Raw genomic sequence first — 16,160 nt, 5'->3', positions numbered from 1 at the left:
ACCCAACCTTCACATCCTAATACTCTAAATTAGTCCTATCCCGATAGCTTATATAACTTATTGCACAAAATAATATTATTTTTTATATGTTTTGTTAAGTTTGTATTGAATATTTCGATTGTTTATTCTTTAATAATATTTTTTTTTATTATTTATATAGAGAGGAGTCGTTAAATCTGGTTATGTATGTAAAAATAAAATAATTATACAATAATGCAATTAGGTTGATTGCTTAATTAATTTCAGTGTTTATATTAGATTTATAGGAGAATTGAATCGCACCGTTCGGTTTTACCCCATTAATATTGCCATAATAATGTTTATTTTTTGCCGACATTGCCGTTTTTTATTATTTGTTTATTAACAACGTGGCCGATCGGTTTTGCGTAAATTTTAGTCATAGTCGATATATAATATATAAAATAGAGATATAGTTTTGACAGATATCTGCGTTCGCAAATCCATAATGAAGCGCGTATACGAGTCCGCGCCGTCTGCCGGAGCGGAGCGGTCTCGTTCGAAAGGTGGCTCCACAGGTGTCAGGGCGCAAATGGAGTCCGAGCTGTACGGGGTGGCTGACGAGAGGGCCCCTCTCACCAACGACGGCCAAGATGGCGCCGGCACCGGGGCTATGCCCCCCAAAAGAGCCGGTTTCTTCGCCGTCTCCATCGCGATCGTCACCTTATGTCTCGTCGGATTCGTAGCTTATCTCAGCTTCGCCCCTGGAATTTCGTTGTTTTCGTTTCACCCGCTATGCATGACCATCGGGGTAAGTTCAATTAACTTTTATCGACCTACATTATGTTACAATATGTTATCAAATTGATTACAATAACAAAGTATTTATACAATATACCAGTTTAAAAACTGATTCACTTCCAAATAAATTTTTCGTTGTCTGCGTTGTCCAACTAAAGCCATTTATTTGGCTCTAATATTCTAATATTTGTATGAAAATTGAGACAATCATTTTTTAAGTAATATTATTTATTCATGGATCTGCTAAATTATTTAAAATCGTATTTGATTGGGTTTATTTGGAGACAGTAAGTCGCCAAAATTCAATGTGATGAAGACGACGACGAAGCTTTTAAAACGCTCTTGCTACATAAATATGTTTTAAAATTTAAACAGATTAGGTGTCCGAACGAAAAAAAAATATGTCACGTACAAATAAATAAATTTTACCATGTTCCTATTTATTAAGTAATTTCATTTTTACACTTTTTTAGAAAACAATTATGACAATTTTGATTAATTTATAGAGCGTTTGAGTGGCGTTTAAATGGATAATGATAAATAAATATTTATTGTGCAACATAATACACTCCATGAAAAATATTATATGTTCTTTAAAATAACATTGTCTAAATTATTTATCACACTACGACAAGTTGATTTACTCAATATCTTATTATTTTAACACATTGCTAACAATTATTTGTAATAATTAATTCAAAACTTATTAGTCCTAATAACATTCTTTAATTAAATTTAGAATGCAATTTTTTAATAATTGTTTTTGTGTTCGCAACAGTAAAATCAGCGCTTAAAAAGGGTTGGGAGTCACTGACCTACTTTAAACGGGTCAAGATCTTTAGGAAAAGCTATGTATTAATAAATGTGTGTAGGAAGGCCGACAAATGATGACGAGATGTAAATAATAAAAAAGGATTTTATAATCTGTTTATTGAGAGAACGTCGATGTTTTTAATTCTTAGTAGCTAAATAAACACAGTAAAAACGCAGGTTAAAATGACGAAATGCACAAATTTGTAAACTCTAGTATGAATCTGGTAGAATCTGCTTTTCAAATATTCCCATAGAAAAATCTAACCTATATGTGGCCAGAGTAAGAATAGCAAACAACTTATCACACTCCTGAAAAAAACGTTTTTTAAAGTAGTTCATAGAAACGCTGTATTGTTTGGCGAACGGTCGCCACAAAGAAATCAATTAGAAAAGTGCTATACACATATTTTTTATGTTAAGACAATGCTATTTTAAATAGCTAACTTTCCATGGACTATGCGGGGAGGGGGTCCTAAGTCTTTCAAGAATGACGGCCTAAAAATATACAAAAACAATGGTATCATCATTGGATGTTATCAACCATACTAAAAAATCAAATCGTCCTTTCACCTTCACCGGAAAAACACAGCAACTCGGAAACAATAGCAAAATCTAAGCTTCGTGCTAGAGAACTTACAAATTATAAGAAACTAAAATTTTCATAAACTGTTAGTATAATGTTTTTTTTATTTATTATTAAAATTTCAAAACTGAACTTATTTATGGGTCATTAAACAAACAGTAATGGACTTGAATTCGGACATTAAGTTTACTTGATCTTTAAATAAATACATAAGCAATTTCAGTTTTTAAATTTATTACTCGATTATATTTTGCCATATGAGCTACCTTTATTTTAACACCATTATAAAATAGATACGAAAAACTTAATATTAAATATTTTTAAAAATTGGCATATTCTTCTTCGTTATTTATTCACATATACTCATTTTAAATAATTAACATATTTAACGCTAGAATTACGGGTATAAACCCGTCAATTTGATGGATGTCATTAAAAATAGATATACAGTGACCAGGTTTTCAAAAATAAGAAGTATCCAGTAAAATTAAAATAGTGTTAATATATTTACATTGCTCAAATATGAAAATTCGTATAAAAAAAAAACAGAAAAAATACTGTCTGATACAAATCAATCGTAAGCATATGTGGGTACATTTAAAAATGTACCTATTCGAACAATGCAAGTGTGTTCATAAAATTTTTGTCAAAATATTCATTTGCAATACTCTTTAATGATTCATATATTATATATATTTATACAATTTAAATGAACAATATATTACATCGTAAACAGATAAAATACTTAAATTATCGAAATCATCTCACGTAAAAAGATAAAACACTTAAATAACCTAAATCATCTCACGTAAAAAGATAAACTACTTAAATAAAAGATTGCAGATTATGTAGATTTTAAATAGATTAAACTGTTAATAGCTTATCCGCACGTGCACGATTTGACTAAGTGACTCTAATCTTATCAATAACATATTTGCAACATTAATATTAAAAAAATATTTATTGAAAGTTAATATGTGCTACCTCTATAAATAGGTACAATATTTTGATCGCTCGGTAAATATTTATTTTTTATATTTTTTTTTACTAGAGGAATTTAGACGATATAATATAATAAATATACTTTTTGTTAAGAAATTTATGTTAGACTTGTATTAAAAGTTCTTACAAAAAAAAATATTATTTTACTGTTAGAATTTAAAGATGGACACGCAACGAAAATCTGTAGAATGTTTTCTTAAAAACTGCTATTATTATTAAATATTAATATTTTTAATGTCATATCTCTTTAGTGTATATAAAATGATAACATTGAATTTATGTCACACTTTTCCTTGAACTCAAAGATTAAATTCTTATTTTTTCAGTGGCTACTATTAATGACTTCCGGAATCAACGCTTTCTCTCCGACCGACATCGCCCTGCAGTGGATGCCTATCCAGAACCGCACAACGCGCCACTGGGTTATTCAAGCTACGGCTCTTCTATTCATCGCCACGGGCTTCGTAATAATCGAAACTAACAAATTTTTAGCCAACAAAGCTCACTTTGCAACCTTGCATGGTATCTTTGGCCTGGCCAGCATAGTCTTAGCTTTAATAACCGGCTCTGGCGGAATCTTTACTCTATATAGTATGAAATTTAAGAAACTCATAGCGCCCGTTTATATAAAGCTGATGCACAGTACAATTGGCCTTTTGACTTATTTAATGGGAATAGTGACAATGATAATAATATTTTTCTCAGGCTGGTGGTATAGCACCAACGGAAACGAGACCGTAAGAGTGATTTTCCTCGTGCTCTTGCTATTTGTCACATTCTGGTCCGTTCTCCGTCCGTTGATTAAACTGTATGCCAGATTTCGCGAAAGACTTGACTATATCAGAGCTTCGAATTGAACGTTAGACGAATTTTACCAAATACATTAAATATAGCTTTATGTGTTGTTTGGTAATTTTATCATTGTTTTCTTATATTTAATTAGTATCTAGTAATGGTAAAATTTAAGACTACATATTATGAATAATATATTTGCATGAATATGATAATTGACTTCATTATAATTTAATTGACTAAAATTGCAAATTTGTTATAATCTAATATATTTAATTTGCTGTTTATATTATCATGAATTGATCCATTTAAAATTATACAATATTTACATATCAATTATCATTTTAAAAATGCATTCTTAATCAAGGTGACTACTAATTATTTATTTATATATCTATTCAAGTTGTGTTATGTTGAGGCCTAATGTGTGTTGATTAATTTTCTTATATAATATATAATTAATTTAATATTAATATATTAAATAAATATAAATTATACATTCCTTATTGTATATGTCAATAAAATAACAAAAAAATGCTGCTATTCTTATATTTTAATAGATTATATTATTCTCGTACAATTTATTAATATAAAAATCTTGCACCAAGTATGCCAAAATAATGTATTCAAAATTATGTGCACATTTTTTTGATAAGACATAAATCGATAAGCTTTATATGACCTTGTCTACAATTTTTTTTGGACAAGTTACTATATAATCTCAAAGGTCAAATGTTCAGAAATATTTTTGGATAAAATTATTATTTTAACAAAATATTGTTTTGATAATTCTACTTATATGGTGCTTATCAAATTGAAAAATTCTAGTCATTTAATATGTTTATTGATTATATAAATCTCATATATAAATATAACTATATTATAAAAATCACACTATGATCTATATTCTATTTAAACAGTACATTCCTATGCTTTATGTGTGTATTGTATAGTGATCAAGTATCTTACATAAATGTATGATATACAAAATATATAAATAAAATATGTTGCAAACATTACAGTATTATTATTATTATTACTCACATACTATGCTATAATCAAAGCGGCCGAATTAAGTAGCCATATTTTTTTATTGAACTGATCGGCGGACGGTGCTCCAATTTTAAAAACCATATCTTTCCTCTCCGATGATGTGAAAATCGGTATTTCGATCTGAGTTTTATCGACATACTCAGCTAACGACACCTAAAAACAATAAACAATACTATATTTACTACATTCATACATATAAACATCCACTATTTTAATTGCCTAATTAATATAATAATAATTTACGAACACATATAATTTTTATCTTGTTCGGTAAAAGCTGCAAAATATTCAGAACAGTAATTTAAAACATCGCTAAATAATTAAAGACGCATCAGTTGTTGTATTATATTTGTAGGTATGTATTATATAAGATTATTTTCTCAAGAAAATAATATAAAAAAAATCTGCAGTTCAAACAGAGTGACTGATCTCACCGTTTACCGCCACTAATAAATATGTATTTATATTTACTTACATTTGCAACAAATTGTATAGATATAGGTGGAGCTTTTGTCTGATATGGAGTATCCTGACGACAGGGTTGTAATCGACCACTCTCCCATATAGCGCCTTCCAGCCACAAATCCAATAATACAATCTTTCCAACGGAAAGATTGCTTTCTAGAATTAACAATTAAATCATTATATGTATTATTAATATACAAGCAGGTCCAAAAATATCCAGCTTAAATATTATGAAGATGCCTTTATACCTATTTTAAATTGTAAATAAACATCTGATTATAATTTCAGTAGAATTAATGGCATTTTTGTTGAATAACTATACAACTGATGGATACTTTTGAACCTACCACTGTATCCATATTTAATTATTTACCATTATCTCCCCATTTCGATACAAGTTTCAGTTCTTCCGGAGGCAACGACAGACGTTTCGCTGCTTCCCAATATATTGCATGCAACACACAGTTAGGTTTTAAGAACGAAGATAAACTCAAAGATGCCAGATCTACACCATTCGAATTTATAACACGTTTTTTGGCTACCGTTGCTCTTTCGCAAAAACCAGTGAGAAATACGCTCGCTGATACATTTCCGCCGTTCCAGTATTTCAACCAAAATTGAGGTGTCTTATCAGATATCAGATCTGAGGCTAAATTATTCCTGTCAGAATCTGTAACTGACGATAAAGAATGTAAAGAAGATAGATCTTGATGTATGTTGTGTATCCCAAAAATTGCCAATTCCAATTCACTGAACATTAATGCTTTCATTCCACTCCAAGAGTTTTCATTCTATATAAATAAAAATAATATTAAAATATACTTATATTTTTAAAATAACTTTTATGACACAATACCTTGAAATCTGTAATTTTAGATTTGATCAACGAGTCTGCCCCACTATTTAGCTTTTTCCATAGGGTTAGGATTGGAGACAGCCTCTTTTTAAGCATCTTTTTGTTAAAATCTTGTAATGCCAAACCATGTGTAAGAGATTCTAAATAATCATGACATAAATTTTTTATAGCTACTGATTTTTAGGTCAATGTTACTCTTTTTTTAAATAAGATTGAGATGATACTTGGATCCTTTAATCGGAAGGTAAATTATATATGTATTTATGCGCAATACTTGCGTCGGTCAATGTAAAAGTCTATGAAATAAATTCTTTTGCAGCACATTCATTTTCTTCAATTAACAAGATAATGAACAAGAATAAGCTACCAGTTTATCCAACTGTTTTAAATATCCCCAAATCCAAGTAAATTATTTGGATTCAGAGAATTTTAACAGACTAATCTTCAATATTTTGAATAAAATTGCATCGGAGACATTGAACATATAACATGTGATTAAAGTGACAATCCTGACTGACACATTTAAAGGCGAGATTATGTTTGTTTCTAGATTTGCCTTTTTACTTTTGAACACATGACATAATTTCACGATTTTTTTGCTTTCGCAAATTAACAAATAAATAAGTCACAAGAACACTTGCTTAATGTAAAAATAAAATAAATTCATTTAAGAGCTGAATGTTTCTCTCACGGTTAATTTTATGAGTCGGCAGATGAAAATAAAGCAACAAAAAATGCTAAAAGATATAAAACTTAATTAGATAAAATGCATACTTACTCAAATTTAAAATAATACTTTCTCCCTCCTGCTGTTCTTGAGCCAACTGAATATTTTGTGGTAAGCTCAACAATCCTGGATCATCATAAGATGGAAATTTCGATAACATTGGCAAGTAATCCTAAAAAGAAATTTTAATTTTGCAGTATACAATCTACTATAATTTTTACAAATGACTAATAAAATGCAGTAAATTGTTTTTTTTATTTTCTACGAAATATCAGACTCATTTAAAGATAAATTATCCTTTTATTGATATATTGTGTAGTTTCATCAAAGCAAAGCATTGTAGCACTTGCCAATAAAGTAAAAATAATTCTAAACAAGTTACTAATCCATATTTTTACCTGTAACTTATTTGTCATTGGTAAAGAGACATCCATCCCCAGAGGTTTCCACATATGTCCAATAACACTCTCATCAAAATGTCTATCCAGAAGTGTATGCATCAATTTAACGTCTTGCTCCCAATAGATCCTTCCGCCGTACAAAGCCTTGCAAAGACCACCGGCTTCCGCTCGTCCTACAGTCCTCACAGCCATCACACTCACTTCAACATCACCCCAACTAAATTGATAATTGTATCTCCAACCTAAAAAATATTAATCACTTTCATCATTGCAATAGATATCTTATTTTACAACTTGTTAAAACTCACCCTGAGGTATATAGGAACACCTCTCTTGAATTATACTGTGAGCTAAAGCAAGAGAAAACTCTAAACGTGTTTGTTTAGGATCATTGATTTGCTTTTCGATATGCTTAGCATCTTGATTAGGACCCCATATCGATAGAATTCTCAACAAATTATTTTTAATACCTGTCGGTGGCTAAAAAAATACAATAAACATCAAATCAAATAAGTAGAATTAATATATTATAATACATACCTCCATAATTACGTTGATGCAATGCGAAGTCAACAAATATGGCATATTAGAGTTCTCCGACACTATCCATATCCGGGCATTAGGTTCAGGTGATTCGTAGTGTAAATGTGTCTGTATTAAACTCCTATATGAATCATTATCTGACCAATCACTCGCAGACGTTAAAATCACTAACCAACCACCAGATTTCATAACCCAACTGATGGCATTGGTAAAACTATCTTTGGTTTCAACTGCATTGCTCTCTGACAACCATATCTAATACAATTGATTACATATTTTATTTTAATTAATCTACATAAAAATCAAATTTTACATTTTAATCTACCTGTCTATAATTATTTATTCCGACAATATTTACAGCTCTGGTTTTAATCTGATCAATCGGATCCGTTCCTGATGCTCCGATAACCAAAATAGGTTGATGTGGTGATCCCCATCTTTCGACGGTTGTAATTAAATCACCGTTTGGATACAATTGATTTGTTCCTATATAAATTATAAAATTATATAATAGTGTTTATAAAACGTGGTCTTTAAGTCACTTTACGATTTAAATTTTATGTTGCTTAAAAAGTTGTACTTATTTTCATATAATAAATTATAGTTTTTAATTCAGTTTCACAAATGTAACATTTAAATTCGTCTAGATATGTAGTAAATCCATAAAACTGGAAGGGCTGCTGAATTTTCTACACACATATTCATTTCTTTAAATGATAAAGTGACCTATAATAAAATCATAATTAACCTAATAGTTGCGCTACAGCTTTCATAATAGATAATTGTATTTTATTAGGTTTCAACGCCCATATTATCAATATTTTTTGGAATGGTGTAATGTTGTCAACTGGTATAGATTCCCAATCACCAGTATTCATGAATTTCTTCCACATTGCTTCATTTTCCAAGTTCATTGAAGCATATAATTCAGGTAGATATGTCTATTACATAATAAATTTGAATATTAATAAACATTCTTGCTCCTTGCAATCAAGTTATCATAATACCTGTAATGCATAAAGATAAATGGCTCTGTTTGATTGAATCCATTTTGGATAGTCTTTCAGTATATCAGATTTATCTTTTGTGTAACTATCAACGTTGCTTGTGAATAAGTCCCACTCCTAAAAAATATATTATTATTATATATGTATATAAATACAAATATTTTTGTAGATGAAAATAATAATCTAACATTACCTGTTGCTTTATTTGATCTGGATATATAAGATGAATTAGATAAATTAAGATACTAGAATGAAGTTCTTTATTCAATGCAACTAAAACTCTTTCCAAAAGACCAACGATTATGTTTCTAATGATTTGTTCTTGAATAATATTCGTTCCCTATATACATATTAAACGTTAACAAAAATGGTTAGTAAATAATAGAAAACGCTACCAGACGTAACTCGGTTATTAAGACGTTAAAAACTCACTTTTAATTTTGGAATCCATTTTAAAAATATACTCGTAACAGTGTGTAGACTTAAAGATATCAGCGGATATTCGTAAGTTAATGATGAGATAGAAAGAGAAGCTGTGGCAGTATGAGCAGCTAAGGGCTTATATAATTCGCATTGCTTATTGATCGATTCTGATAGTTCAGCGGCTTCTTTTAAAGATTGTGTTATTTCAACATTGGCTTTTTGAGTATATTCCAAGGATTCCAATAGACTGGAGTTGTGTAATATATCACCAGATGATAATTGATTTAATAATTGAGTCTATAATAAAATAAAAACATTTTAAAAAATCAACAATAATCTATAAAGTATAAGATTATACTTCTAGCTCTTCTTGCTGGATCTGAAGAGCATTTTTTCTTGATTTTACTTCCAACATTTTTAATTGCAACTCTGGTTCTTCTTGTTTTACAGCAGAAAATATTAATTGGTCTGAATTGATTTAGAAAAGATAATAAAGCAACATTGAGATTAAATTATATTATTATATTAAATTAAATACCTGTTAATCCTTGATGCTGTGGTGTGAAATTAATAATTGATAATACTGACTTATGAAACGATGATAGTCTATTTGGCAGAGATGAATCTCTAGATATTAAAATCAGTCTGAACAATGGATGAATATTATTTACACCCATGGTGATTGCAGGAATTTGTCCTCTCAATAAAGAACTCCAACTGTCGTCGACGTTCAAAAGTTCTTTTATAATAAAAATTCTACCGAACCTTCAAAATATATTTGATTATAGATTAAAATATTTTTTATTAATTCATTAAAAAATATACCTCAGTGCATGTTGAAGAATAGTAGAAAATTTAGTATCACTTTGAATAACAATATCTTTTGGTTTGTTCTCCAAAACTTTCAATAGCCAGGTTAAAGCTGTGTTATTAGGATCGATGATCAAAGGTACGAGACCACATTTAGGATCTTTTAAAACCTTAAATTATGATATATTAATAATCGTAGATAAGCAAAGATAACGTATGTATGTTAAAATACCTCATTAATCAAAATTGCATTATTGACTGCCGTTGAATCGGATGGTAAGCCGTAATCGATCCATTTTATCTCATCATCGTGTGGTAATAGAAAATCTTTTATAGAAAACGATGATACAAATTCAGGAAAATATTCCATCCACTTTTGTATTATTGATCTAATAAAATAAAATATTAATAATGCGAAATTTCAATAATAACATTTTTAGTTAATTACGTTCTCTCGTCTTCTTTTTCGTTAGTTAAATATGTGATGAAACCTGCTGCAAAAACTGCACATATAGATATCTCTTCATACTCTTTGGATAGCTTTTGTAACTAAAAATATTTTTTTTATACATCAATTATTTTTAATTAGCAATTAAATATGAATATGCTTAATTTAAAAACATACATTTTCGTGCCATCGAACGAATTCTTTTGAGAGCTTATTCACAAGATTTTCCGCTTTATTTATAGTACTTTGCACTCCATTGAGATTAATTTCAACTTCGGTTGCTTGTTTTGTATATACATTAAGCTGCTCTTTCAACGCTGCTACTCGTTCATCGACAGAGTTCAAGTCAGTACTCAAATTCTCGATTTGAGTTTCAGCTTCACGGAGATTTCTAAAAATAATAATATTGTTACGTTGTTCTTCAACCTCAGCTGCCACCGAGGACCCCGATTTATTTACAAAATCATGTAAATTATTATTTAAAAAAGCATTACTTCACTAATTTCCTTTGCTCGTTTTCTAATGGAGCTATTTTATGAAGAACATTGGCATATTTCACATTAGCCAATACCCAAGCTGCCAATGGAGCGCATGCGACGGAAGCTCTTTTAGCAGTTTTCTCAGAGAAGGAAGATTCATGAGATGCTAATAACTTCTCGACTGCTACTAAGTTTTCTTTAGATATATTTGCTGCGTCAAATGTCCTATCATAAATAAGAATTATATTATTGATATATTATATTAAATTAAAAGCACTATTTAATAACCTTATATCATCTTTGATGCCACGTTTTGAAAGAAAGGTTTTCATTGAATGCCAAGAAGTATCAGCGATACCCATCAATCTTAAAACACCCTCTAAAACATCTCTAACTGGTTCAGGTGGAGCTCTAAGCGAGCGTACTTCACTCAGTGATTCAGGCCTGATATCACCAACCGCAGTTCTAGCTTCTTGAATGATCGGTTCCACTTCAGATAGCTCTTGCTCAATTGCTTTTTTTCTATTATACAATAAATACAATCAATTATGAACTGAATTTAATTAATTTACAATATCGAAGTACCTTTCCTGAAGCCGACCGTTTTCAATCTCAGTGTTCCTTTTCAAAACTTCCATTTCTTGCCTATGTCCAGTTGCCGATTGCATAGTAGCACCGATTTGATTGAGAGCTTGATTAGCTAACGTCTGCTTTTCGGCTAACACGAGTTGCTGTTGAGCAGCACCTTCTTTTAATTGATCTACTTCTTCTTTCGCTTTATTGAGAGACGTAACACCAGACTAAAACAAAATTAATCATTAAAAACACTCAGTTATAAATTAAAATAGCAATCAATTGTAAATATACTTCTAATTTTTTATGCTTCTCTTCTAAAACCTTCTTTCTATCTGTGTATATATTCAAAAATGTCTTTAAGAATGCCACGTATCGATAAGGAGTGTGGAGATTATCTTTTATAATTGACGAATGTATATCGTAAAGTTTGCCAGTAGAGACAATGCCTAAGCAATTTTCCAAATCTTTATTTTCTACCTGCATTCTGTGAAATGTTATTAAGTATTATTATTTTTATTATTATTAATCAATGTATGAGATACTTACTTCTTTACAATTTCAATTGGTACTTCTTTCATTGAAATTTCCAACCAATCATTCAGCCATACATATTGGCATCGTTGATACAAGAATGGAAAAGAGCTCAACACGCTCTTTAAATTACTTTGTTTCACATCCAACAATAGTACAATTCCAAGGTATTTTTGAATATCTTATAAAAAAATACATATGTTGTACTTACATATAAAAATAAATACAATAAAAAAATCCTACTTTCTATAAATGTTGATATATTTTTCGATGGATTTTTATTGCCCTTCAGTTGAGATATAAATGTTTCAATTTCTTGCGGATGAAATGGAAGAGAAATTGAATTTCTTCCGCTGCCTTTACTTATCAATCCTTCTATTACACCTAAAATGCTTTCATCACATGACACAGCTTCTTCCAATACAATTAACGTCGGTGTACTTTCACAACCGCACGACATCAGTATCTAAATATAAATAACAATATGTAAGATCATATACAATCAAAAAGTATCCGACCGGTGTGAAATGCAATCATGGAATAAAGTGGTGTAGTGATGTCAGAACGTCGTTCCGGTACATTTTTCTACAACCAGAACGCGTTCCGGTAGGATTTGCTAAAAAATCTGTTCAAAGTTCTTCAAGCTTAATTGAATGGTCATTGGCTACACATTTTTAAGCAACACACTGCACAAACAAACTACAATGCAACAAACAAAATAACCAAGGTACTTATTTTTTATCACTACACCACTAATGAAATTACTGGGATTTAGTTATTTTTTACCAGACTACGCAGTTCTTTAGTCGTTACTAGGCATCTGTCATAGTTACAATTTTAGCTTGGTTTTAATGTATTTGAATTTTGAGTTGAAGACATAATTAGAAAAATTAGAGTTTTTGAATAACGAAGCTATGGGTGTTACAGGAAAATGACATTCAAGAGTAGTGAACGTTCCAGCAATCCCTCGATCAGCGTAAGTATTTTTGTTGGTTTAAAATCTGTTATTAGTTGTTTATATCATGTTTTAAAAACAAACCCTAATTGAAAAACTCATTACAGATTTGAAATAAGCCTGTAATATTACTTAGTAAATGAATATCTCAAAAAGTCTCGGAAAAAAGTTTTGATTTATATGGAACTATCTATGTAGGTAACTTATTTTCTAGCTTATGGTCGAATACTATTTGATCAGGATATATCATTATATATTAAAAACTATCTAACGTTTTTAATTTGTGATGTAAACTGATTTGAAGTAGAAATGGAAACAAATTTAGCGTTCATGAGTTCAGCGGCTATCCTGGCCGCTGCTCTTCTACCAATACCAGCTGTTCCCACAAATACCACTCCATTTGTACCGCTACCAATCGTTCGAGCAGCTAACACAGTTAATCTTCTTATTTCTTCACATTGTTCTATATTATTTTCACCGAATATATAATTTCCATTTTCCATCTCGTTATCTAAAAGTATACCATTAATGAAATAAATTGATAATATTTATTTAATTCTACATCATGACTCACTGCATTGATTGATCATCTTGTTTACGCTCAATATCAATTGTTTACTTTCAACTACATCCATACAAAATTCGTCTTTTGTAATTCTCGGAATGAAATTGTTCTCTTTTGCCGTTCTGATATTTAAGTTCTTCTGAAAAAGTACATCAAAAGTATTTTTATCTTCGTATGCTAATCTGTCTCTAAATATGCATTTAGCTTCTTCTTGAATTGCCTAAAATTATTTGTTTTATAAATTATTTTTATAAGTTCTATTATATTGCTATATAATTTAAAATAAATGTAATACATGACAAGCCATATTTAGATCACGTATTTTATACAGATTTATATTTCTACACCACTTGGTGAGATCGTTGGAAGTCCATTTGTATTGAATCTCGTTTTGTATCGTTTCAACGACCTACAACAGAAAATACATTTTTGTATTATAGTTAATAGGAGCAAATTAAATTAAATATACTTCGTAATACGTTGAGAAGATCTTTGAATTGAGCTCGAGCATTTTTCTTTTATCGTCATTGGATATTTCTAGATTTTCTATCGTCTTGTTCAAATATGAATGACAAATCTCTGAAAGCTCAACTTTATCAGGCTGCCTAAAATAAAAATAATTACCATTAGTATCATCTAGAACAGTGATGGGCAAAATCCGGCCCGCTACGACAGTTAGAACTTTCATAAACATGAGCTATCATCTGATAGCTACGCATATGACTGAATATGATTCTAAATTAATATATATTTACTTACATTATATTAACTATTCGTAATGAGTTGCTTAGCCTATTTGAGATCCTCAAATCGTTATCTTCCATCGTCGCAGTAATTATCAACACAAACTTCTGAAGACTGCACCAGTACATACCCTCGCTTCCAACATTGGACTTTTGCCAAAATCCTCTGTGATGAATCAACTAAATTATAAATTTAATATTATTGATATCATAATAATATTAAAAACTAAGCTGATAATAATGACGAACTTGCAAAAGGAACGACTGAACCAAACTAGATTTCCATTTATCCATTTTCGCTCTTTGCAACGATTTTATAACTAGCACGACTTTTTTATTGGAACTTTCGCTGCTAGATTTCAATGCTGATTTCTGAAAATATACATAAGTCAAGACAACGATAACTAATATTAAAATTGTGCATAATGACTTCATAAATCTATCATATTTACTTACTTTTGAATAAAATGTAAAACAACCCATTGATTAATAAATATTTCATGATTATTATATTATTTCATTAATTTTATGATAGATGTCTGAGATAGTCTGAGAATGAAACTAACTTTACAATACTTAATTTGATACAGCAATCGCAATAAAAACCAGGGGTGTTATTTATTTATTTAAGTTATTTAACTAAAATAATTTCTGTAAAATATACCCAATGATAAATTCATTTCAATATAACAACAACCAAACTTTGTATAAAAATAGCTAATCATGTGACCAAACACTGGACTCTAATTGACTACTTTTATTTGTTTAACTTTTCTGGAAAACGTTTGCTTTTGAAGTTATGTGCATATAAAAATACTTATTTTCTATAGATTTCTGCATGTTCTGTAAAAAATCTGATCGTTACAACTACATATTTACCTGTCTCAATGCCTGTATTATGTGTTGAACGTCGAAAACAGGTGTACATTGTAAAGTTATAATGATACTATTACCCATATCATTTAATAAATGATCCAATATCATACTGTAACAATATATTAAATATTTGATTAATACATTATATTAAAATAATCATAATCAATTTACGTAGTGTGCTGAGGATGTAACTGAAACGCCTAGGCTTATGACTATTCTTGGTAAATAAATTAGGTGTAGTGGTTTTATTTTGTCTTCTACGCAAATTTAAAATTATAATAAAAATCATAAGGGCATCAATTATACAAACCTTTTTCCTGAAGCCGGAGGTCCAAATATCATAAAATGTTGATTGGAATCAATCCACGGTCTTATAATTTCCAATAGTTCAGTTACACGTTTACTGATGAAAAACAATCCATTTCCAATGCTCGTTGAACCATATTTTTGTTCTGTAATAGTAGAATCGCTCCATAAAAGGGCATGAGAAGACACATTCGTCCAATTGGATATCTAAAATATTTTTAATTTATTTAATTATTATTAAACTATATTGTTTAATAATTTTAAAATACCTGTTCCAGCAATGCGTTATTAGCTTTTGGTTTGATAATACAACTGATTGCCTTCATTAAAGCAATAGCCAAAGTGTCCTCAATTATCTTTCCTTTATCATCAATATCTAAGAATGATAATATTTGTTTTGTCTTAAAAAAAGAATAATAAATTAGAAAGCTCAATAAAAAAATATCA

The 16,160-nt window shown here is 29.6% G+C and overlaps 2 protein-coding genes across 3 annotated transcripts in view; one reads left to right on the top strand and one right to left on the bottom strand.

Moving 5' to 3' along the window:
* Positions 1 to 351: 351 nt before the first annotated feature.
* LOC148239046 (transmembrane reductase CYB561D2-like) lies at positions 352 to 4,150 on the top strand. The gene is made up of 2 exons (XM_088190082.1): positions 352 to 769; positions 3,484 to 4,150. The coding sequence occupies exons 1-2, from the start codon at positions 467 to 469 to the stop codon at positions 4,012 to 4,014; spliced, it is 834 nt and encodes a 277-aa protein (XP_088046208.1). The 5' UTR covers positions 352 to 466; the 3' UTR covers positions 4,015 to 4,150.
* A 334-nt stretch (positions 4,151 to 4,484) lies between these two features.
* Positions 4,485 to 16,160, bottom strand: part of btv (dynein cytoplasmic heavy chain beethoven) — a 38,752-nt gene continuing 27,076 nt past the window's right edge. For both annotated transcript variants that reach the window (XM_088190045.1, XM_088190054.1), the window contains 34 exons: positions 15,983 to 16,114; positions 15,718 to 15,920; positions 15,411 to 15,516; positions 14,781 to 14,903; positions 14,548 to 14,711; positions 14,258 to 14,393; positions 14,084 to 14,197; positions 13,798 to 14,008; positions 13,496 to 13,734; positions 12,512 to 12,734; positions 12,284 to 12,449; positions 12,029 to 12,221; positions 11,747 to 11,961; positions 11,450 to 11,683; positions 11,177 to 11,386; positions 10,860 to 11,073; positions 10,683 to 10,783; positions 10,467 to 10,623; positions 10,250 to 10,404; positions 9,963 to 10,189; positions 9,783 to 9,892; positions 9,434 to 9,721; positions 9,195 to 9,341; positions 9,002 to 9,118; positions 8,743 to 8,935; positions 8,320 to 8,480; positions 7,992 to 8,249; positions 7,760 to 7,931; positions 7,449 to 7,693; positions 7,102 to 7,222; positions 6,324 to 6,463; positions 5,841 to 6,258; positions 5,478 to 5,623; positions 4,485 to 5,155 (listed from right to left, as the gene is read on the bottom strand). In XM_088190045.1, the coding sequence (XP_088046171.1) occupies positions 4,997 to 5,155; positions 5,478 to 5,623; positions 5,841 to 6,258; positions 6,324 to 6,463; positions 7,102 to 7,222; positions 7,449 to 7,693; positions 7,760 to 7,931; positions 7,992 to 8,249; positions 8,320 to 8,480; positions 8,743 to 8,935; positions 9,002 to 9,118; positions 9,195 to 9,341; positions 9,434 to 9,721; positions 9,783 to 9,892; positions 9,963 to 10,189; positions 10,250 to 10,404; positions 10,467 to 10,623; positions 10,683 to 10,783; positions 10,860 to 11,073; positions 11,177 to 11,386; positions 11,450 to 11,683; positions 11,747 to 11,961; positions 12,029 to 12,221; positions 12,284 to 12,449; positions 12,512 to 12,734; positions 13,496 to 13,734; positions 13,798 to 14,008; positions 14,084 to 14,197; positions 14,258 to 14,393; positions 14,548 to 14,711; positions 14,781 to 14,903; positions 15,411 to 15,516; positions 15,718 to 15,920; positions 15,983 to 16,114 (6,198 nt within the window). In that variant the 3' untranslated portion in view covers positions 4,485 to 4,996. The remainder of the gene's footprint in view (positions 5,156 to 5,477; positions 5,624 to 5,840; positions 6,259 to 6,323; positions 6,464 to 7,101; positions 7,223 to 7,448; positions 7,694 to 7,759; positions 7,932 to 7,991; positions 8,250 to 8,319; positions 8,481 to 8,742; positions 8,936 to 9,001; positions 9,119 to 9,194; positions 9,342 to 9,433; positions 9,722 to 9,782; positions 9,893 to 9,962; positions 10,190 to 10,249; positions 10,405 to 10,466; positions 10,624 to 10,682; positions 10,784 to 10,859; positions 11,074 to 11,176; positions 11,387 to 11,449; positions 11,684 to 11,746; positions 11,962 to 12,028; positions 12,222 to 12,283; positions 12,450 to 12,511; positions 12,735 to 13,495; positions 13,735 to 13,797; positions 14,009 to 14,083; positions 14,198 to 14,257; positions 14,394 to 14,547; positions 14,712 to 14,780; positions 14,904 to 15,410; positions 15,517 to 15,717; positions 15,921 to 15,982; positions 16,115 to 16,160) is intronic.

Source organism: Plectrocnemia conspersa, unplaced genomic scaffold, assembly GCF_051122295.1.
Source record: "Plectrocnemia conspersa isolate PC_06_02 unplaced genomic scaffold, ASM5112229v1 ptg000001l, whole genome shotgun sequence".
NCBI lineage: Eukaryota > Metazoa > Arthropoda > Insecta > Trichoptera > Polycentropodidae > Plectrocnemia > Plectrocnemia conspersa.
Note: the sequence above shows the minus strand (reverse complement) of the source record. Positions and strands in the feature narration are given on the sequence as shown.

What these genes read in the sequence shown, in the direction of transcription:
- LOC148239046 (XM_088190082.1), top strand. Translation starts at nt 467, where the DNA reads ATGAAGCGCGTATACGAGTCCGCGCCGTCTGCCGGAGCGGAGCGGTCT. An exon ending in CGCTATGCATGACCATCGGG is followed by an intron (nt 770 to 3,483) that starts GTAAGTTCAATT and finishes TTATTTTTTCAG; the next exon opens with TGGCTACTATTAATGACTTC.